We start from the raw sequence: 24,806 nt of genomic DNA, 5'->3' as shown, positions 1-24,806 counted from the left end.
TAAGAACTCCTAGAGTAATCGCCAAAACCAGTTCCATGGTTAACTAGAAAAACTAGGCAAAAATAGCTGAAAAAAATAGAGCCTCGACAACCCGAGGCTCGAATAAAAGCCCTAGTACACAGCAAGCCTAACAACAGGATTAGAATCTAACAAAAAAAACTAGTTATCCTTAAGACAAGAGAAACTACTTCATTACCCATCAAACCCAACACATGAATAACAACCCTAAGAAATTCTGGGCAGGTTAAACAAGTTACTACACCCTGGTAAAACCATTACCCCACCCCCATCAGGGTTTAAGTAACAAAAGACAAATATAGCTGAATCATTCATATAACATTCTTTACTGAAACCGCACAAGCTCTAGTCCAACAACATCTCACTGTCACTACAACAGGTGTCCCTATCATTTCCAGCCAACTACATGCCCACTTTTAAACTGCAACCCACCCCAACCTCCTACATAAGAAAACTGCTATCCCAGCTGAAACCCACACAAACACTAGGAATAGATTTCTCTCAATGAATTTCTAAAACTAGCAGCACTAGAAATAGCAAAATGCTTTATACTAATCAATAGATCAATTACTGAATCCGAGCAGTGCCCACAGATCTGAAAAACTGCCTATCAGTACCCTCTTCACAAAGGTGGCACTTCCTAGACATTAATCCAATTCACCGACCAATCGCTTATTCTGTCTCCACTGGCTAAAATATTAGAAACTGCATCCACCAGGCACCAAAACCCACCTTATAAATCAGGAATTTTATCTCCAACTCAGCAATGGTTTCCGCCCAGGTCATAGTACCACCACAGCTCTGTATAGCATTCTCAGATAAATTATAAACCATAAAACAGGAACAATAGTAAACTTACTTTTGCCCTTTTTAGACCTATCAAAAGCTCTTTGATGGTTAGCCAAGTGACAAATCTCATCTAAGTACCTCTAAAAACCTAGGGATTGGACAACCAATCAACTTCTGGCTTTGACAACTATCTAGGGACAGGCAACATAGCAGTATCGGTGATTAACAATAACTTGTCTCCACTCCTTTACCATTCAATTTGGGGTACCTCAGGATCAATACTGTCCTTGCTATTCTCAATTTTTCACAAAACACCCCACTCAACAGAAAATACAGCTAGCCTTATCCAATAAAAATGTAAATAAATATGGAATTTTAAAATTTTGATGCTGTGTCAGATAGGTTTTCCCAAATAGTTTATTTGCTGGAAGGCCTTTTCTGTAGGTAAGTTTATAGGGCACCAAGGGATGGTTTAGTTGGGATCTGAACAGCACTTGAACTTGGTGGTGTGTTACTCGACAATCCTGTAGAGGTTTGTACTTATAAGTTCTACCGCCACCAAGTTCATTAGGGCGCGTGCTTGCTGGAATTAGCTCAAAACTGGATTGGACCCAACTGCTTTTAACTGAGTAACAGTAACTGGCAAACAGAACAATTTTTCTGATACAACAAAAATAGATTAGTTATAACATGTAGTCAATACCTTCTGAAAGTGGAAAAAAAGCGTAGAGAAAGATGATCCTTCTAAAGTCAGTATTATGCATCCCCACCTACTACAGATCTACATGCAGCAAGCTGATTTAACATGTATTTAATTATCCAATGAGACATTCCTTACCTGGGGTCATTGTTGGTAATGTCTACATAAATAGTGCTTCGAGTTGCAAGGGGGCAGGCTTCAGTCACGGTACGAGAAAACATTTTAAACAAGGACCATTCTGAGAAATTAAAACATAAAACAAGTTGCTCAGGTGAACAGGCAAAAATATGATACTTGTAGCACAAAACTATGCTTTTAAGGAGTGGCAGTGCTCCATCATTTGATTCCCATATACCTTTTTTTTTTTTCCTTGTCCACTAGTATGGACATCGAGAACAACGGAAAAAAAAAAGTTAAGAGACTGTGTAAGTTCCCAAGAGGTACTCAAACAATCAGAGTCCTGCAAAATACACGCAATGCTTTGCAATTAAAAAGTCGCACATTCAACACCGATTAATCCTGTTAAGCTGCAAGTGCTAAGTACTGTCACTGTATGGCTATCCTCATCATGGCTAATACACTAATGTCCTGGATATGTATTACTGTTGGTTATTCCACAATTAGCAGCAACACAATAAAATCTGAAATACAGCTTCAAAGTATATTAAATACATAACTAAACGTGCTTCTTTCCATGCTCAGTTGCATTATAAAATCTAATGTTTTGCTGGGTTACATTTAATGCTGTTAAGGACAAACACTGGCAGCAATCCTAGATAAGCTAGGTTTCCAAGTTGCACTACCAACATTAAGCTGTAAGCATAGCATAACAGTACAACAGATGCTCACTCACCTTGCAGATGGGTCTGATGTGCACTGCTTGAGAGTGGTAGCTGGTATAAAACAGACGTTCTGCCTTCAGCAAAGTTGCTAGGCCTGCCTGAAAAGAAAAGAAAAGCTAATCAAGGGGTCAACATTCAATCATATGTGCTGCAGGTTCTTTCCATGTCATACTCACTTTATAAACAAGTTCTGCAATAATGGATAAATGCACTGGACACAAATGCTGCAGTAACTGCAGGGAAATAAATGTCAAAGTAATAATGGATACCTCTAACAGGTAGAGATGGGAAGGCTGTTTTTACACAATCATAAGACTGCTGCATTCTGCAAATTAAACTCAAAATTAAATGGAACAATACAGGTGCTAGATGAGCCAAGATACAGCACGATCAGGACATTCAGCAGAAACAAGGAAACTGTGATCACATCAGCAACCTCTTCTTAATACAGAGGCTGGTGACAAGAGGGAGAACTACCGGACAATTAGAAAAGAAAGCAGGAAGGACCACAGAAAATTCAGGAAATTACAGCAGATTAAATGATTCCAGGAAATAAAAAAAATATATATTTGCACAGTGGCTGGACAAAACAGAATACTTAACATCAAAAGTAGTATTTTACTCTGGTGAAACAGCGATTATATGGAAACATGTGATGGGAAAGCAAAACTGAGAAACACTACAAAAGACAGAACCGTGAAAGCAAAAACTGAGCATTATGTACATTACTCTACCAGAACAAGTAAAGAACATAAGACAAACCAGTTTGCACTAAGAAAAGTTTGAAAACGATTACAGGTTAATGACTGCAAATCAACAGTAAATGGCCTGGCATTGGAATATCCTTTTAGTTTAACACAGGCCAAGAACAGTACAACTGCCTTAAAAAGTGAAAGGTCCTAGTTCACACAGGCTCAAATTTCAGTGAACCCTTGGTCACTCAAACCTGAGCAACGAGGGACTTAAAACACCCAAGTGAATCCACTACATGTTCCTTTTTGGCATTTTTATATGAATGACTTGTTCAAGTGGTTTACAATTTAGAGAACTCTCAGGACTTCAAAACACTAAACAGTTCACAAAACTTCCAGGTATGCTCACAGCTACAGTATGTTCTAAGGCAATTCTGTGATGCACGCTGCCAGCTGGAGAACAAATGAACAAAAAATTATTTGAATATTCAGACTCCAGAGTCTGATGACACCACTTTCTACAAAGCTCCTATCAGCATCTCACTGTGTAACCACTCAGGTATGCTGGCATGAATGGTATTGCTACGATGGTGATACAATAAACTCTGACCTTTGCTCAGGATAGTGTCATATCATAATGTGTAGGAAACTTCAGGCTACAACACAACTTTTAATTTTATGTTCGCTGTCTGCAGTGGCAGAAATAAGGTAGCAAGAAAACTGAAGAAATAAGAAAAAAAACATGCTGGACCACTGACCTGATTCAGATGCTCTTAGGTTACAGAAGACAATGACTGGGATTCATCAAAATCCTCATTGCTCACACTAATTACCCAAAATACATTGAGCAATTAGTGCAAAGGTGAGAAAGTGCGACTCAGAACTGGTACAGCCACAAAAGACTACATTATCAGCTTGTTATTCTGCCTCCAAATTGAGCACTGTGCGCAGACCTGACCACACTACCTTTCTCCTTAGAAACCCACACTGCATAAACATAGGTGACCCCTACATACAGGGGCAGACACACACACTCCCAGACCTCACCATATACACACCCACCGTACTTCTCCACAATCAAGCCCCCCCACGCCACAATCATTCACAGACACAGAAAACTCCTCCATTCACCTTCATACAAAAGTCCAAACCCACACACACACACACACACACACACACACACACACACACACACACACACAGCCACACTCATGCTCGTATAGGCACATCTGCACAACACAGCATCACCCCCTGACCCCATGTCTTCATTAACTGCACCGTGAAGATTTTGACCACTGTGTTTTATGGCTGTCACTTTCCAACTATGGTAAAATTTTACTAGGCCAAGCAAATAATGAGAAACCGACATTTCTTGGGACAGCACATGGATAACAGCATTAGCCACCTCCCCCTGGACTTCTACACTAGCATGAAACTTGACTCATGAGGCTCTCACAAAAGAAAAGTTCAGTGGTAGAATGACCTCTGTATTCCAAAGGGTCAGCAACATTCTGAAACCATCTATTTTAATGGTTCTACATCTCACCATGACTTTTTGAATCCCAGTGATTGTGCTAAGCTAAAATGCAGCTGGAGACACAGCTGTACTCTTTATGGGCCTATGTGAGCACTGCTGGGATTCCCTTAGGGATCACTATGCTTCCTCCAATATGCTGATCAGTGTATACACTATGCTGCATGCATACCATTGCTAAATGATGCAAAGAGTACAAATATTGCTTTTAAATACATCCTTCCCACATATAGTCCTGATATAGCAAGGTCAAGAACCCTAACGTATGTGATGTAGGAGATGTAACAAAGCACATAAACAAAAGAGAAAAAGAATCGGCCTGCTGACAGGAAGGCCTGGGTAATAAATCTGGTTCCTCCAAAGGTGTTTTATTTGTGGGTTGGAGGAGGTTTACATCCTTAAGAGTGTTTGTGGAACTACTTGCCTTATGGAGGTAGAAAAGATCCAGTAGGGTAGAGCTTTTGAGGGCATGGATTGTAAAACAAGCCTGTCCTGGTAGCCAAGTGGTTTTAGATCAATACTCTTTAGTTAGGAACCCATGCGCCTATCTAGCTGCATGTTATTCATGGCTAAGTCCAGACCAAAACTGGTACTACACTCTATAGTTGGTCTTGAGGTGATAATGTCTTCTAACTTGGATGAGATGCCTTGTGAAATGAGATGGGCTACACAGTAGGATTGCTTGACTACTATTACTACATGGTGGACCAAGATGAGAGAACTGTCAACCTAAGTGTCAAGGTCTCCGACTGACTTGTCTGCTCAGAGTGGGGAACTGATTATACTATAAGATGAAGACAAAGGCGATTACCAAATGTGACAATACTGTATTTTTTTTTTTGCATTCAGTTTAAGCCCTTTTTCTGTACATCACAAGTAAGACTATGTTCTTGTTGTAACAATTTTACATCTAGAAGGCAGACAAAAATAACCCACCTTACAGTCAGTGACAAATATGGCAAACCCACATGCTTGGGTTTATGATATGTAAGTCAGAAAAATGTATGCAAAAGGTAGGTGCTCTACTAGCTACTTTCTGAAATGGTAACTACCACCTTAATTATGTGGGATTCTCTACCAGTATCCTACAGCCAATCTGAAATCCATCTTACCATGCAAGGGGCTAGCTTGATGTCTTTTTGTTTATTTACAATGCCAGTGTATGATAGGCCTTTGACAGATCCAGATATGCTTCATGGACTGAAAGACCTTTTCAAATAAATTAAATATACACGACCTTCCCTTGACAAAATAAAAAAAAAACTGTTGCAGGTCCTGTTGTTTGAGATTTTGAATATCATACTTTATGCAGTCATAATACGTTCTAGTTTGGTAAATTAAGCTAATTAAGTTGACTGTTCTTAGGTTCACAGGGTTTGTGGTAAGGCCTCCCTTTATGAATGGACATTACAATGGTCATTTTCCATACCTCAAGGCCATGCTCTGCAGCTAGTGCAAAAGGGATTTTAATGAGGGTCTGTCTGGTCCTGTTTATAGGATATCCACGTAAGCTGCTTTTTATTTTTGACAGCACAGGCAGGACCTGCTCCAAAATGACCTTAGGAGATGTATGGGACAGAGATTTGTGTAAATTAATTTAATTTTTCTGGGGAAAATTAAGCACTGAATCTGTCCAGTAAGTAAGTTAGCTGTATCTTTAGGATCAGCATTGATAATACCACTTAGGATTTGTTCAGAACATTGCTAGGTGCCATTTCTCAATTTTCTAATGTAACTGATTGTCCTTGGTTCATTGGGTTTAGTTCTTTACTGACCTTTTTGCTACACTGTTCAATGTGGGTAGCTTTTGATATGCTACATGACTTCAGAAGTTTTTTTTTTTCTTTTCTTTCATTAGAAATCTTATTCAAACTGGAGGACCACCCTGACCGTTTACTTTTTCATTCCCACTGTATCCAGTTCTAGAGGAGAATGTAAGAACTAGAGGGGAATAGAATACAGAGGCATAAGCTATAACTGAAGCTCCAACTAAACTTAGAAGAGTTCATCACAAAATGTGAGTAAGTTTGTACGTTTAAAGTCCTCGAATTCAGAACTATTTACACACGTGGATTTTTCAACTTTAACAGTGATCTGACTTGACCAGAGATGATATATGCCTGATACACCCAGTGGCTATGTAGGTTAAGGACCTGGTCCTGAAAACTCAGGTCCATAGTGGGCTGACTGTTTGTTCTAGGGAACTGTCAGGAATCTTTGGGCATATTTAGCTTTTGAGGTGCAGGTACACCAGTTAAAATGAAGGATAACCGTAATCTCCCACCATAAAAGAATTTTTGTTAAGGACACTTCAGCGAGTACCTTTAGGAATCTTGTGGTGTTCTGGGGACATAAAGAGTGTCGCATAGTGGGCTATAACTTGATAATTTGTCTTGTAATAGGTAAGCTGGAGTTCAATATTTTCAGTTTGTGGATCTCTGGGAATCTGCTTGAGAGGTGATATGACCTCTGACAAATATGTGGAACACCGCTTCAGTTACCTTGAGGCTATAATGCAGTGCAAATGTTAAATCCAGACAAGAAGGTATGGCTTTCCTTACAGTAAAACCAAGTCTCAGTTATGGCACAGGCACGTAGGTGTTATAATTGCAGGAAGGCCTCAGTCAGGCAATCACCAAGACTTCTGGCATTGTGAAGAGCAACCCTGATACGGTCAAAATTACAGAATTTGCTGTAACTGTCTCTGCAATGTTGGATGTCCAGCAGCCAGATGTAGCCTACAAAGGAACTATGTGCGCAAGTTGACTTGGTCTTCCATCTCAACCCAGACCGACATATACTGGACCCCCCATGACACCAATGACTTAGCCAGTTGCTGAAGCCAATCACCTTATGTTTGTATTTAGGAATCTTTCTGGGATTAAGTAGGATTCCACACAGAGCCTGCCTGCATTTAACAAATCATAAACATTTTATGCCAATAAGATGCACAAAATTAGACCTTGTTTTGGTGTGCAACAGTACAACAATCTTCTGTTACATTTCACACCACATGATACATGCTTAACTGCACTAACAAGTAATAAAAAACTACTGTTGTGTCATGTTGAACAACATAAATTCAGTTACAGAACAGACTGTCATATCAATTATCTCCAGTCCTTACAGACCTTCTAATTAATGTGGACAGGTTACCATCATAGTCCCATAACTGTTTAAATTTGTTCTGAACATTTCATACTACGTTTTAGACTTGTGGAGTAATATATATTATGTCCTAACATTCTCACATTTCCTCATTTTCAGTAGTGCAAACAACATATGATTAAATTCTATTTTTTAATGATGAGCAACCCTAGAACTCCTTATCCTAAAGATCTGCAGCTCATGAACAAATGCTGGCAGTTCTAAATAATTTAACAATTTATGAGCCTGAGAGACAAAGACTCTAGAAAAACAGCTGTGATGATGAACTTACAACCAAATACTACTACCATGACAGTGACAAAACTATTTAACTGTGTCTGCCTACAGAACTGAAATACAAAAGCAAACTAAAAGAATGTGACTTTTCAAATGTTGGGGGGGGGGGGTGAAAATATGCTTTAAGTCAGTTCAGAGTTGCAAGGTTACTTCCATACAGTTGTAGCTGTGCAGTTTGGTACATGTGGTACTTACCTTTGACCCACATGGTAACAGCTTCTTCCAAGGAGTAAGATTTTCAGTGCAGGCAATTTCCCTTGGCAGGACAGCATGTCTCAGGAACTTGTGATCAGTTACTATTTATACAAAAACAGATAAGCAAAAAATGTCAACAAAACATCAACACTTTACACCTCAGCCCAACAGAAAACTGCAAACATCCTTCACTTCAATATTTACAAACAGCAGAACATATATGCACATCACAGAAGTTTGTTATCTATGGAGCTTTACACTGTTATTTAGTTTTGGCAACTTGTGGGTTTAGGCAAGTGTCATACAGTTTTCTACTTGGATTAAACTTGGGTCAGATATAATGCAGAGATTTGAAGTTAACTCAGACGGAATGAAGAGCACACCAGCTAGCTGCCTGCAATACTTATTGATACGCTGCAAACTTTCCCAGGTAAGGAAAGTACCAGCCACCTGATATTTAACACACATACATTTAACACCCTCTTCTCAAGAATATACTGGGACTTTCTCACTCAGCTCCCCTTAGATGAAGCCTTCACAGCCTTCAGCTCTACTTTTCTTGATATCAAACTCATTAGCCCCAATCCATAAAATTAAGACAAAAGCGACAATATCTCCTTGGCTAATAAAATCCACACAAACTCTCATGAGGTCCTGGAAAAAATGTCTACAAACAAAAGACCTAGCTGACCTATAACGAACAAAGAAATCTGGTAAAAAAAATCAATAAAGATAAAGAATTTTACAACAATCCTCAACAACACTAAAATCTGATCCAAAAAAATGTTGGCACGCAATACACCAAATACTTCATCCTGGTAAATCTACCTCACCCAACCCTTGCCCTGACAAGTCACCAGTAGAAACTGCCAACACCTTCAATACTTACTTCATTGAATCTATATCCAAACTATTCAACCCCAACAGCTCCAATATAAGTACTCCCACAGGGCCTGTTTCCTCTTCTACTACTGCGTCTCTCAATACTTTCGCCTCAAGCCTGTGTCCACTACATATATCAGTACCCTGCTCTCTAAGCTGAAACCATGCTCAGTATCTCCTGACATCCCCCATCATACTTTCTCCAGATAGCTGCACACTCACTTGCCTTACCCATCTCTATCATTATAAATTGTTCTCTCTCTCTGAATCAAAAGTAACATCTATCTGGAAACAGTTCTACAGCCTACCTATCCATAAAGGAGGTAACTCCTCTGAAATCTCTAATTTCAGACCCATTGCCATCCTCTCCCCTCTGTCAAAAGTATTAGAAAAATGCATACATACTCAATTCATGCAACACCCAAGGAGAACCTACTTACTCCTACAAAACATGGTTTTCGGCCAAAACATAGCACCTACACTGCTCTCTTGTCTTTTCTCAATACTATTTCCCTGGCTAGAAATGACCATAAACTTATGTCCTGTCTCTTCCTGGATCTCTCAAAGGCCTTTGATATTGTTTCTCACTCTCTACTACTAAACAAATTGTCCAACCTCAACTTCTTCCCAGATACAGTAGCATGGTTCGCAAGCTATCTTACTGACAAACTTCAGTCAATGAGATGGGACACTGCTCTATCCACTCCCCTTCCTATAAAATGGGGGCCCTCAAGGATCTATTTTAGGACCGCTACTTTTCAACATTTTCACCAGCTTGCTCTATACCTCCTGTCCACACTCCTCTATTATCCAATATGCTGATGCCTCTACAGTTATAACAATAGCTAACTCTCCCTCTGAACTATTATCCACTACTCAGTCTTCCTTTAATTCAATGGAAACATGGCTCTCTAACAATCAACTTATCTCAACCCAAAAAAAAAAAAAAAATAAATAAATAAATAAATAAAACTACTACTCTTCCTCCCAAAAAAGGTAAATCACATTAAGTCCTCCTTTTCTATTCTATCCCTTAACAATACCGCCATAGTAGTAGAAGCTAGCACAAAACTATTCAGCGTTACAGTTGATGATCAATTAAAATTTGATCTTCGCATAAATAATTGTATTAGGAAAACTCACCTCAAACTAGGTCTATTATATAGAAATAAAACATTTTTCACCCAGGAAGCAAGAATTGCTCTCACTCACACTTACCTTCTCCCCCCTGCTTAACTTACTGCTCACAAATCTTCACTAACCTTAACTCCTCTCTCCTTGTTAGACTACAGTCTACATACCACAAAATAGCTAGATTTGCAACTCAACAATCCCATAAATCCCATCCCACTGTCTCTCTCTCTAAAATATTTGAACTGGCTTGAACTGCCTCACCTCCTCCTCCTCTCTCAGCTTCAAACCACACACTCTATTCTTTATCAGCCATCATATTGCCCAGCCTTACACTCTGTCATCTCCTACTATGCTCCTACAAGAAACCTCTGCAGCTCTTCCCAAGATCTATTAAATATCTATAAGCCCAAGACTAAAGCAGGGTGCAGCCTATATAGCTACCACCCCTCCACTGCATGGAACAGACTCCCCCTAGAAATCCGAACACACACACACATCCCAAACAATTTAAACTAACCTTAAAAAAATATTTTAAAGGGCAATGGATCTGCCACTGCTCTAACCCTCCGTAAAAACACCCATTTTACCAACTTCTCCTCCTTTTCTTATACCTCACTATTTTCCTGTTCTATTGACCACAAAAAAGAAAACACACACATACATATATATACATACAGATATACACACATTATAATTTTTCTATGTTCCTGTTTGATTTTGTTTGACTTTTACTAATACTTATAAAAATGTTGTAAAACTAAGTATTGTTGTGGCTGTTATCTAGTTGTTTGATATGAACTACTACTTTTTATACTATTGTATACATAACTAAACTTATCAGTATAAAATGGAGCTTTTCTCCCCGGGCCTCTGCTGAAAAAGGGGCTTTGGCTCAGTCAGACATTCCGGGTCAACAAATGTAAACTAAATAAAATAAAATAAATATCCATGCAAACCAAGGAATACCACTACTGGGGTCAATCAGTGCTGAGTGTGTAAATGCAAGATGCTTAGCTGTACTAAGGACAAGAAAAAAAAAACACATGATGGTTTAGATGGAGGAAAGGAGGCGGGGGTGCATGATGGTTCACGGTCACACAGCTAACCAAATTGAAGGAAATATTTATTTCTTCTAGAATGAAGCAACTGACTTCACAGTTACTATTACAGACTACCACACTGCTCCATTACACCTCACATGCCAATAAATCCCCAAACACTTCCTGTAACACCATATCACTCCTTTAAAGGCATAACCATTTACAGGCTGGCAAATTCTTTACTCACCGTTCACTATTCCCAGTGGCTTGAAGGAAGCTGTTGGACTGACAGTGTTAGTTGAATCAACGAAGTTCAGAGAAGCACAAAATATTCCAGACAGAACATTTGTGAGCTCTTTCCAAGACCTATCTATGCTAAAAGAAGAAGAAATATGTACTGTTACTTAAATAGCTACTTTTAAACCAAATTAATCTGCAGCTCTTTTTTTCCATCAATTAGACACCATAATTACAGTAAAAGTTTCAGCAAATGTGGCACACAATGAAACAGTACTTTGAAAATAGACACAGTTCTAACAATATCAAACCACTGTGTGCCCAAGTTACAGCAGAAGTGAAGTCTGAGAGGCTTCTTTAGAAGTGGGGACCAGACACATATGCAGTGACAATCACTAGGCAAAGGGGAGCAGAAATCTTCCAATACCTCTACAGTTACAAGGCAGTATACACAGCAACTGACAACCAGCTAATTCTTAGATAAATTAACAAGGTGAGAGATATAATTACACAATATCACTGGAGGCAAGGCTCTCAAATACAAATACTTATAATACCAAATGGTTTGTCAAAACAAACTGTATCCATCACTCATACTTTGAACCAGATACATAGGTCCACGCTCTTCACTGTAACCTTCCTTAAACCTGAAGGCCTCCCACACATTGGACCCACAATGAATATTTTCAGCAACCTCAAAAGCACTCTAGCAAAACAACACCCACCATGACACAAACGGCTACATCTCCCGGCATCTCAACCTCTAAGCCCATTTTATTTATTTATTTTATTTTGCATTTGTTAACAGAGAGTCCGACTGGATACATATCCATTTTCAGGAGAGGCCCAGGGAGAAAGGCTCCACATGTGCAAAAAAAAAAAAAAAAAAAAAATAATGACAATCAATATTCATGATTACATTGAAAATTTAAAAATTTAAACATTTAAAATAGTGATATATATATATATATATACATACATACATATACACACACACACACACACACACAAGGTGTATATATATGTATATATATATATATATATATATATATATATATATATATATATATATATATATCTATATATACGGTTACATTGAAGTTTAGCAGCTTTGTAGGTTTATAGTATGAAATATGTACAGAAATCGTTACAGAGCATAGGAGTGTATAGAATGACATGATACACTGATTGATGTCACAGATGACAAAAAGGAGAAAAAGGTGGTTAGTTAAGAAGGGGAGTTTGAAATTAGATGTAGAAGGGTTAAAAATATGGTCTTAGAATGGCTAGGATAACAGGTTATTAAAGAGTTAAAAACATGGCATTAGAGTGGTTAGGATAGCAAGTTAACATCATTATAATATCGTTCTAAAGATAGTTGAGAAGTGTATATAGTCTGCAAACAACCATACAACTCAATTTTTTGGTCTTAAAGGACTCCATGAGACACACAGACGTCCCACTCACCAGGCTGAGTAAGGACAGAGTCACAGTTGTTTGCCTGCCAAGAGGCCAGGATTCGACAGACCATGCTTGCACTCAGGTCACTGAACAATATGTACCAGTATGAGTCACAGTTCATGTGGGTGTAAATGACCTGAAACATATCTTCTTGGACTGTATGAAGAGACATGATGGGAGTCCTTGAACTGTGCGTGTCCTAGGCTGGTATGAGCCTACCACTGAGCAGCATTCTGCCTTCTCCAAAGATGATGCCATAATATAAAACAGAAAAGTTTAACAACTGGCTCTGTTTTTGATATCATTTGAAGTAGGTATGAGGCAGCCTAGGAGGCTATAGTAGACAGACCATGCTGCTTTGCCAAGGTTTGTACCTGCCTGTCCCCTTTAGGCTTTATGTTGCTACCTAAAACTCTACCCCCCATGCCTTTTTAGGCATGGTCATTCTGATAAACCTGCCAACACAGAAAAAACAATTCACGAACATTAAAGGTGTTACTGCTCAATGACAAAAAACTCCACCACCTGTAGGCTCTCTTCACCCTGCAGAATGTAGACATTTGTACAGTTAGTAATACCTGTGGAGTATACCTCAGCAGTGTGGGGCAACAATGCCTTTTACTCATTTAGACTACCTATGGCACAAGAAGGGATGAAAGGTGGAGGTGTCTCAGTTTACATCAAAAACACACCTCAAAGATGGTCAATCAGTATGATGTGCTTAAGCTACTCCACATCCAAATTACCATATGGTGTGGTATGGGACTTTGCAAGCTACAGGCCTTCCCCTCCATGACCCAGAAAATCTATAATACATATTTAAAATGTACTGGTAGATGCATTCAAGAGCAAAGTCAGGAGGAAGACAGCTTACCTTGGCTGGAAACAGAATAGAAAGTCACAGGAAAGAGTACTCAGCATCACAGAAAGGAGAGAAGAGACCGAGAAGGAAGCAGGTGCAGTTGGGAATAGAACAGAAGAATAAAACTTTGACGTGAATTAAGAAAAGTAATACAGAAAGAAAGACGGACAAATCAGGCAATTACAAAACTAAAGGGTTACACAGTACAAATGGATAGGCAGTAGTAGAAAGGCAGGTTTTTCAGTCATAAATGCCATATCTCTACACAACTCCCCAGGCTTTTTATTTTATATTTAGTTACTCGGGTAGTGCATTGATCACAGCTGACCATTTGCAGGCACAGCCTGGGAGAAAAAAAATCACAAGTAATATACAAGTAGTGTAAAAAAAGAAAGTGCAGGTAGTAAATTCACAAGTAGCAAACAGAGTGGTTCAAAAGAAAGGCAAGGCAGCATAACTTTTCACATTGAGATGTCGAAGCACACAACAAATTGAAATGAAGCACCCAAGGAATAGTATGGAAGGGATATACAAATAAATTAGTTGGTGGATCTTCAGGAAAATGGAGTACTTTATATGTACATACATTAAAAGTAAGAAAGGGGAGAAGGAGTGGCAAGGCCGAATTAGGTAATGTGACCTTTAGTATGACAGGTCTGCTTGGCGTGAAGTTTAAGAGGGATTTAAAGATCTTATCTGAACAGGAATAAAGTTAAAGTTTGTCTGATGAGTGGAGGGAAGAATTTCCCAAAGGGAATTGGGGGGGGGGGTGAACTGGGTTACCACCTGTTCCTCTGTACTTAGGACAGTCTTTATCTGGGTAGTTGCATTACATAAAAAACATGAAAAATAGCAAATGTCCTGAGATTTTTAGGACAAAATCTTTTCTAAATTTCCCCCAATAAATCACATACAAATTATTTTTCATCTGAAACACCTTGATATATTACGAAGCAACTGAAATTGAGTTTTATAACAGCAAGCTTTTATTACGGGAAAATAAAGCCCAGCTCTTTGCATTGATTATTGGTATAGTTTTGTCCTGCAAAATGTCACAATTACATTAAAAATAGTCCACTTTAGGCAGCTGAAAAGGTATCAACCATAGGTGAAACTAGAGAAGGCACTCCATTCCTTTCCTTGTAGAGTTGGAGAAAGGTGAAGTCTGAGTGGAGCACAAGTTGTGCAAGGAGAACTTTTCACACTTTCAAGTTGTAAAAGTTTAGGTAATTTTGTTCATTACTTAACAGGGCTACTTCTGCTAATCTGTCAGGAGACGTTGGTGGCTGTTAGTGTCAATTACCTTTGCAAAGTCCAGGAGCAAGGAACCAACACAGCCAGTAAAGAACACAGCATCTACAACTGTACCTATATCCAGAATACAGAGACTATTCTGCATCTAGGACAGTCAACATGATGGAATTTTGTAAGCTTTAGTCAACGATATGTTGAAAGATGTGAAAATGGATACATTTTTCAAACTGCAAGAATGGGCATAGCAAGCATACACGGGCAAAGGTTGCAATGATCATCAGAAGGATGGAAGTATTACAGCACAGTTCTGTACCCTAGAAACACATTTTTTTTATCTCCTCCCTTCTAGATATAACAACCACCAATAATCAATTCCCAGCCCAAACTTTCCTCTGAGTGATTGTGTGCTGCTTCGAGCTTCTACTGCGCAGTCCACTCCAACAAAGACCACAGCCTTCAAATAATTAACTACAATAACGTTAATAGCAGCATCTTATCTCTCTTTTGTAAAGCACACTTAAGGGCAGGTGGCACGGATAGTACTACACCTCTATTTCCCCCTACAAAAAGCGGACATTTATTTCAGAATTGTGGTATTAGAAGACCACTCTCTTAACAGTCTCCTCGTGGGACCCAGTCTAAATTCTATCATTTCCCCTCACTGAGGGAAATACGTAATTAAAGATCCTGCTTTACAGAGAGCGCCTAAGGTGCTTTAATATACCTGACTGAGGTGGTCATTATCTGGGAATAGCTGTTCAAGGCAGTTAAACTCTTGAAGGACAAGGTAGCATTCTGAAATTCCTAATACTCTAGCTAGCAGTTGAACAGCAAACCTGTAGCACACCCAATATCCAGCTCCACTCCCAAGTCTAAATGATAGTTTTTTTGAGGGCTTACCTTCCAGCTTGGTCCTGCCCCACTCCGTTCACCCTCGCTAACACTCAGGCTCACTCCGCTCCCCTACCCTACCCCCAATTCCCACCCCCACATCAATGACATTTATACATAGCTATCCACTCCCCCCCACACACCCAACAACCAATCCATCTCTCTCCCACCCCACATTTACTCAAACATACCACACCTACAAATCCAACCAATTTCCACCTCTCCTTAACAATGAAGACATACTTCCTGCAAATGTCACTACTATCCTTCTTAGTATTGCCTATCACACTACATCTTACAACTACCCAGAACAGGACAACTTCCCACAACCCCATAAAGCCACTGCCAATTTCTCTCCCATCCTATCTCCTTACTCCCTAACAATTAACCCCAGCTAATACAATACTACTGCTATAAGCTATAGCCATATTAGACACTTTAAATCTTACACCAAATCAACAGCAACCCAAAAAATACTGTACCATATACTAGAAAAACTAGCAAAATTAATGCATAATGTCCATCACCAGCACCTGAGTGCTGGTGATATCTACCCAAACCCAGGACCTAACAGTACAAGTCCTCTGACCAATTCACATCAGCTTCCCAAGACAACACAACTTAACTCCAGGTGATTAAACAGTCTACTCCTCCTAAACCTAAATATTAGAAACATAAACAACAAAACACATGAACTATACACTAATCTCTCAATACTCCCCAGATATTGTCAGTATAACAAAAACATGGCTAAAACCATCTACCCAAGATACCGAGATCCTACCACCTGGATATAGTATGCTTAGGTAAGACAGATTAGGTAAAAAGGGTGGAGGCATTGCCCTGTTGTACAAAAATAGTTTATCCATAACTAAACTCGAGGTAACCACACCCCCTTTAGAAAAAGCAGAAATTCTCTTAGCAAAGCTTAAAATAAGTAACAGAAAAGCCATCAACCTAGTAACAGGATATATCCCACAAGGCAATAACATCCCTATCATGGAGACATTCCTTCAATGGTTACCTCAATCCATGCCTCAAGAGACCATTGTATTAGGTGACTTTAATATAGACTGGCTCACATGCTCTGCTCAACTACCCACTAACCATATCAATATTCATATCTTCTCTCAAGTAATCAAACAGCCCACCAGAATAGTCAAAACAGTAAAAAAAAAAGCCTATTAGATTGGATCTTACTAAATAAAATACCCTGCTCCTACTTAGCTGGAACCCTTCCAGACTCATTGATTGACCTTCAAACTACTTTCTTACTTAAATACAACTCCCATCACCTCCCCAAGTCCTACACTTCAAACAATTAGAAACAAAAAACACTAACCCCACTCACTTCAGACAAGAACTAAAGCGATATAATTAGTCTGACCTTTATTACCTACCCATAAACAAAGCTATTCAACACTTCAACTCCACCTTCTTAGATATATTAAACAGACACGCCCTTGCAAGAACTCCTAGAGTAACGTCAAAACCAGTTCCATGGTTAACTAGAAAAACTAGGCAAAAAATAGCTGAAAAAAAATAGAGCCTGGACAACCCGGAGGTCGAATAAAAGCCCTAGTACACAGCAAGCCTACCAACAGATTAGGAATCTAACAAAAAAAACTAGTTATCCAAGACAAGAGAAACTACTTCATTACCCATCAAACCCAACACATGAATAACCCTAAGAAATTCTGGGCAGGTTTAAACAAGTTACTACACCCTGGTAAAACCATTACCCCACCCCCATCAGGTTTAACAAAAGACAACATAGCTGAATCATTCATAACATTCTTTACTGAAACCGTACAAGCTCTAGTCCAACAACATCTCACTGTCACTACAACAGGTGTCCCCATTTCCACTAACTACATGCCCACTTTTAAACTGCAACCCACCCCAACCTCCTACATAAGAAAACTGCTATCCCAGCTGAAACCCACAACACTAGGAATAGATTTCCTCCCCAATGAATTTCTAAAACTAGCAGCACCAGAAATAGCTGTGCCAGTTTCTATACTAATCAATAGATCAATTACTGAATCTACAGTGCCCCTGATCTGAAAAACTGCCTATATCATACCTCTTCACAAAGGTGGCACTTCCTAGGACATATCCAACTACCGACCAATCGCTATTCTATCTCCACTGGCTAAAATATTAGAAAACTGCATCCACCAACTTATGTCCCACCTTATAAATCAGGAATTCTTATCTCCAACTCAGCATGGTTTCCGTCCAGGTCATAGTACCACCACAGCTCTGTTAGCATTCTCAGATACCATAAACCATAACAGGAACAATAGTAAACTTACTTCTGCCCTTTTCTTAGACCTATCAAAAGCCTTTGATATGGTTAGCCATGACAAACTCATCTGCTACCTCAAAAACCTAGGATTGGACAACCAATCAATCTCCTGGTTTGACAACTATCTTAGGGACAGGCAACAAGCAGTACGGTGGAACAATAACTTGTCTCCACTTTTACCATTCACTCTTGGGGTACCTCAGGGATCAATACTGGGTCCCTTGCTATTCTCAATTTTCACAAACAATCTCCACTCAACAGAAAATACAGCTAGCCTTATCCAATACGCAGACGACTCCACTATAATATGCAGTGCCTCAACCCTTTAAGAACTACACAATAAAACCAGGATATTTTTCACTCAGTTGAAAACTGGCTTACTGACAATGGCCTCATTCTTAACCCCAAAAAGACCAAGATCCTGCTATTTCACCCCTCACAAAATACCAGCCTTACTGCCACTTTCAATATTCACTCTAAAAATGGTACACTTATCACAAACAAATCACACACAAAACTACTAGGCGTCACCATTGATAAGTTAAAGTTTGATATCCACATTAATCTAGCTATTAAAAACACTCACAGAAAGCTAAGTAGTCTCTAAAATACAAATCCTACTTGACCCATACTGCTAGGACCACAATTGCTCACACTCACTTGCTCTCAACATTACTTTATGCATTCCCAATCCTAACAAATCTATCCAAAACAGAAACCAGCAAACTGGCAACTTGCTATAATCAAATAACCAAATTTGCTAATAACTCATCTTTTAGAACCCATCACTGTCATAACCTAAAACAATTGGACTGACTTGAACTGCCAAATTTATTAATCTACAATCAACTTATTACTTATACGCTGCTTTCCCACCCAAATAAAACACCAGCTTTAAGCGACCTAATTCAGCAGTATTCCCTGTCCTAGGCAACTCTGCTCCACAGATAAGTTACTATTAACAGTTACTAGATCACACAACCATGCCGGTGACTCCCTCTACTCATCTTACATATCCAAAATTTGGAACTCCCTGCCTCCATCCATTACCCTAGAATCTTCTCTATCCAAACTTAAGAAATCTATCAAAAGCCATCTCAGCAACAAATGGTTATGTCCCTGCTCCACACCACACTAACTTCAGTCCTACTCCACACCTGCTATAACTCTTGCCTTAAACACAATCTCCTGATAGGACTATTTAGTCTTATCAATACCACATTCAGATGCATGATGCAACTCTAGATAGATATTTAACATACTTTACTGTTTGTATACGTACTGATCATTATATATGTCTTTGTGAAGGAATTAATGTGTGCTCATCTATACTGTCTGGTTGAACATACTAGAAACATGTAAAATATATTGTTTGTATGTCTTGCATACGTGTTTCTTTGGAGCTTGTCTCCCCGGGCCTCCACTGAAAATGGGCATGTATCCAGCTGGACTATCCTGGTTAACAAATGTAAAATAAAATAAAAATAAATCTTTCATTTAAGCATCCACTGGTTATGGTAGTGATCAGATGAAAAACATTTTCTGCATATTTTTGGCTATCCGCAGCTGATCATTAGCTACTCCCAGAACACCTCTTCATCTACTGGGTCTACTGAACAGACCTGGCTTCTCCAGACCACCAATAATTCCAAGCCATGTTTGGGGCTAGTGAGGAGATCCAAGCATTTGGGACAACATCATACTAGTGCTGCGGAGGAGCTTTTGCCTACTACATTCCCACCCCAACCTATCCAGAAACACCCTATGGGTGGGTTATTTAATGGGAGTTAGTGCTGCTCCAACCCTCCCTTTTGCCAGAGGCTACCATCACAGACTCTATCAGGAAATCAAACTCAAGAAGGGTCCTGAGCGAGTGCCCTCCCTGGAGGGGCACACCCACCATCCTTGTCTGTGCAATCAAGCACCCAAGCCACTAGTCGAAGCCTTGTGACAAGGTCTGTAGTCCAAACTTTATCCATCTAAACCAATAAAACAGGCATAAGTGAACAAATGACAAACTGAGGGAACTCCAACTTTCAGTAACTAGGGAGGCAAGTTATTGGCCACTTGAAAATGCTGCTTTAGTTTCATCAACAGTTTTCTGATGGCAAGTATATAAACGAAACAGTCTTCATATAATCATGTTTACGTGAAAGAATATGATGAACAAGCAGACACACAAGAAGGATATTTTGGTATAGTGAAGTCAAAGTGGATATTATGTTTAGAAATTTTAGCAAGACACATTACTGGGAAAGGTACAGTTGCATCATCTTGTCACAGTGAACACTATTGTACAGAACTACAGTGCTGCAATTTGTTTTTGGATGGTTCAGAAAATATATTTTTTGCTTTCTGAAATTTCTGGAAATGATGTAGCAAGGTGCTTTCTGGATCTTGCCCTGATGCTACAACATCATGATCAGAGTACAATAAGACATGATACCAGCTGTCATGACAGAAGAGGAGGCAAGGATAAAATCCAATATGCCTTCATTCTTTGACAACTCATCTGTTCTGGTAGGAATCATTAAGAGTGGAGCTAACCCAAATAACAGAGAGATGACAACAATGGGGTCAGAGAATATGCACCAATCAAAAAGTTGTGCATAGTGTTCAAAGAAAGCCAGTGTTCTGTATCTTCCACAGAGTTCTTAGGTGAGTCAGAGCATACATAGACTGTGTGTGCTGTTAATCTGAACAGACAACAGAATAGACTCTCAAAAAGTTGTATTAAGACAGCATGGAAGCTTTAAAATTAAAAAGCAACACTACCAGCCAACTCTGCAGTCTGCCTTGCCTGCTTTTGCAACATCCCAGCAGCAAACTTCAAAGTCCATGCTGTGTAGCCTGGATTCAGTGACTGTTAAAATACTTTTGATGACAAAAAGAAATCCAGCTCAGAATAAGGGAACTTTATTACTGATACTATATGCACTTACAGTTCTTACTAAAAGCAGGTGAGATGTTCTAGACATAAGCTATAGCAGAATTCAGGGTACTATAATGATCAGCTGGGACAAGGCTATGAGAAATGTCCCTAAAGCCGGGAGAACAAGTGTGTTTAGCACAGAATTAAAAGCTAAACATAACATTATTGTTTAACTTAACTTCTGTCTGTAAGAGATTTCAGTTGTTACAAAGCAGCTTGTGATGTAGCAGTATTGCTGGAATGATATAAAAATCAGTGCAGTAGAAAGTTAGCAAGAAGTTAAGGAATCTACAGCTCAGCATAAATAGTAAAGTGAGCGAAGACAGCTAAACCTTTTTTAAACAATTACATTACATAGACCAGAATGATGGGCAGGATTAATCTGGAATTGCAGGACTAAAAAAGAGAGGCAACCTTCAGTGGGATTAAGGTTGGACAGGGTGGGTCAGATGAACCAGTAAAGCAAGGGATGGAAGACTGTGAAGGGAGGGTCACATAAACCAGCAAATTCTGGTACTAAATTTTTTAAGCTTCGAGCTCAGAAGCCAAACCCTGAGCCTTGGGTACTGTTCACATTACCTTATCTAAGAAGTTGTGCTGCTGAAGGCCAGCTGACTGCCAACAGTGACATAAAGCACTAAGGATAATGGAAGGAATCCAGCTGGCAATGTGGTCATTGTTACCTGATTATAGGTGCCTCCTGGGGGAGCGACAAAGTAGAGGTTTCAACAGAAACAAACTGACCATGGCAGTTGATACATAAACTGAGTAGGTAGCCTTTATTTAGTAAAAGCTGGCATCATTTTTGTGCAGCTGTCTGTAGAAAGTCTGTAGGTCACCAGGCTTATTGGAAGGGTAGCAGGATAGTACCATGAAGAGTCCTTACTTGGCACCTGGTTTATGCAAGTGGAATAGGCAGGAAACCTTCACAGTGGCTCAGTACAACTGATACTCTAACACAGGTTTCTTCCAACACATTATATTTCCAACACTTGACACTATCAAGTGACAAAAATTAAACACAAGATACAGATTAATATTAACTGTATAGTACCACAAAATATTTGTACACGATACACTTTTAACCTTAGAAGTTTAATTTTTCTTATTCATCAACATTGTAATTATTCTTTATTTTACACTTTCGTTACTTGGTAAGTGAGCTGGTCAATTGACCCTTTTCAGTCATGCCCCTAAAGAAAAACACCACTAAAGAAAATATGCAGGAAAATGGCAAAAATACATGGGAAGTTTACATCATTAAATACACAGCAAGACAGCAGGAAAACTACCACATTATGACACAAAGTTTGTATATACAAAGAGGTAAATACATAAATACTGTAAAAATAAAGCATTACCTGTAATTAGTCATTGTTCAACAGGTGTTTTAGGTAACAGCACCACAGAAGTACATGAACTTGGCATCTTCATGAAGGAACTTTTCAAAGACTTTTTAAAACTTTCTAATGTGTAGTTATTCTTTACACATCATTTGGGAGGTGGTTCCAGAGTGCCTGATTTGAGAAAGGCTTTCTCATATTGTCTTTCTGAATCTACATCAGGAAAGATTGAGAGTGCTATCTTGGCCAATTCTAAATTAATATAGTTTTGATAGAGTTTCCTTTTAAGTAGTGGGCAGTACCCTAGGTGAAGGATTTTGAATACAATGGTACCTAGTGTTAAAGCAGCCCTGTTAGTTACTGGGAACTAGAGAAAATTATACAATACATCACAGTGGTGTGAGTAATGGTCTGCTACGAGCAAAAATCTACATATTTTTAATTTTGCTGTTTGTAGTTTTTTGACAGTTGTAGACTGAGTGCATGGTTAATCGTGGATGAACATATTCAAGTTCGTGAATTAGAGCATTTCTGGCAACTGCTTTATGTGAGGGTGAGGAGAGGATTTAACTATGCTAGAGTTTTTGAAGTGATGCCATCTGTGTGTTTAAGGACAGGGTCAAGTGCTAGGCCCAGCTATTCTTGTTCTTTGGGAAATGTATTGCCCTTCAAGTCTCCAAGAATTAACATTAGTAGAAAAGGGAGTTCCTTAGCAGATGAGAATACCACATCACTGGTTTTAGAACAGTTAGTAGAAGCCCATTAGTGTGAAGCCATCAACAGAGCGCATAAAATTGCATCTGTAGATTACCCTGGAGGGATTGGTCTGATGTGCTAGCATGAAGGAGAATAAAATCATCTGCATACATTATAATGGTTTTGTCTGTCAGGTCGAGAGAGATGTCATTAATAAAAGTGAGAACAGTAAAGGGCCTAACACAACCTAGGGGGGCATCAATATTGTGCAATGTAGTGTTAAGAGAATATTTGGTAGGATCCGTCTTTCAGGTAATTTGAGAACCAAGTTACTGCATTATTACACTGTCTCCAAAGTTTAGCTTCCCAAATGTTTATAGGAGAAGACTCAAAAGACAAAACTATCAATTTACAATGCCATTACAAATCAAATGAAAGGTCCTGCTAAGAACTGGAATGTCCTTTTTCTTACTACTCCTAAGAGGATCCAATCCATCATGATAGTAAAACTCTTCAAGCTTCCCTGACCTATATAAACTGCTTCCTTGCTCCTACTGAAGCATACAATAAATGCAAAAGATCTTTGCTACCAAGTCACAGGACAAGTTATTTTTCCAATTCTGCATGCAAATATACAGTGTAATTTAAGATGACAATGTGTCTCACTTTGTAGTTTTTGCTAATATAATCACTAGTGAGGCTGCTGCACCTCAGGGAAAGGGGATTCTCCTTGCAGCTGCCTCTGTTAAACATCAGCCATTTTCACATTTCAGCAGCCTTGTAAAAGCGACTGTCAAAAAGGCAATATATTACCCATAAACCAAATCTTGTTTAAAGTGAAGCGGCTTACTTGCAATAAGGAAAAGGGAAAAGGAAAAGCAGCATCTTGTAAACTCTGTGCGTTTGAGACATGGATGTCAAGCAATGAACAATGAGTGCGGAAACCTGATCACAATTATTTTGTAGTGCACGGAGCTTCAGTTGCCCCACTGTATTACTGCTTATAGAGAAAAGATGTAGGGCCTATTGTGGATACCGCTCCATTTTTTCCCCAGAGTGTTGAGAAATGAAGCCCCTTCTTCAGTAACGACACCAAATACACCAGTTCTTAACACGTCTGAAGCACCTTTTAGGGGCATGTGTGTATTTACAGGCTCAGCAGTGATTATTATATCTGCATGTTTAATATGCTGATGAGGAGCACTGAAAATAAACAAACACTGCTGCCCAGCTTTCACCCACCTCTACTTACTGTGGATTGGTTGAGAGGTTCATGTGTTAAAGAGAAACCAATTGAAAAGACCATGTTGAGAAGCCCATAATGTTTTAAGAAAAAACACACTTTTTTTTGACTAAACTATTTAGATCATCATTAATCAAGGGTTACAGATCTCAACTGTTTTAATCAAGATTCTGCAATAAAGACTTTTTCCCAATTTCTGGACCACAAGCGGCCCTCATTTCATTAAGACAGAGTAATAACCACAGTTTTCATTGTACAGTTCTGGGGAAACAGAAGAAAAATGTGTTTTCAACTGGATAACCATTT

General features: G+C 39.0%; 1 protein-coding gene across 1 annotated transcript in view; it reads right to left on the bottom strand.

Annotated features, from left to right (window-relative positions):
- The window catches only part of PIGT (phosphatidylinositol glycan anchor biosynthesis class T), a 573,188-nt gene that overhangs the window by 498,741 nt on the left and 49,641 nt on the right, over positions 1-24,806 (bottom strand). Inside the window, exons 3-5 of the mRNA XM_044090119.1 lie at positions 11,518-11,645; positions 8,215-8,315; positions 2,361-2,447 (exon numbers count right to left, since the gene is read on the bottom strand). Coding sequence (XP_043946054.1) covers positions 2,361-2,447; positions 8,215-8,315; positions 11,518-11,645 — 316 coding nt within the window. The remainder of the gene's footprint in view (positions 1-2,360; positions 2,448-8,214; positions 8,316-11,517; positions 11,646-24,806) is intronic.

This window comes from Protopterus annectens, chromosome 12.part0, assembly GCF_019279795.1.
Source record: "Protopterus annectens isolate FY-2018-M chromosome 12.part0, PAN1.0, whole genome shotgun sequence".
NCBI classification, from domain to species: domain Eukaryota; kingdom Metazoa; phylum Chordata; order Ceratodontiformes; family Protopteridae; genus Protopterus; species Protopterus annectens.
This window is presented reverse-complemented; position numbering and strand designations above follow the sequence as displayed.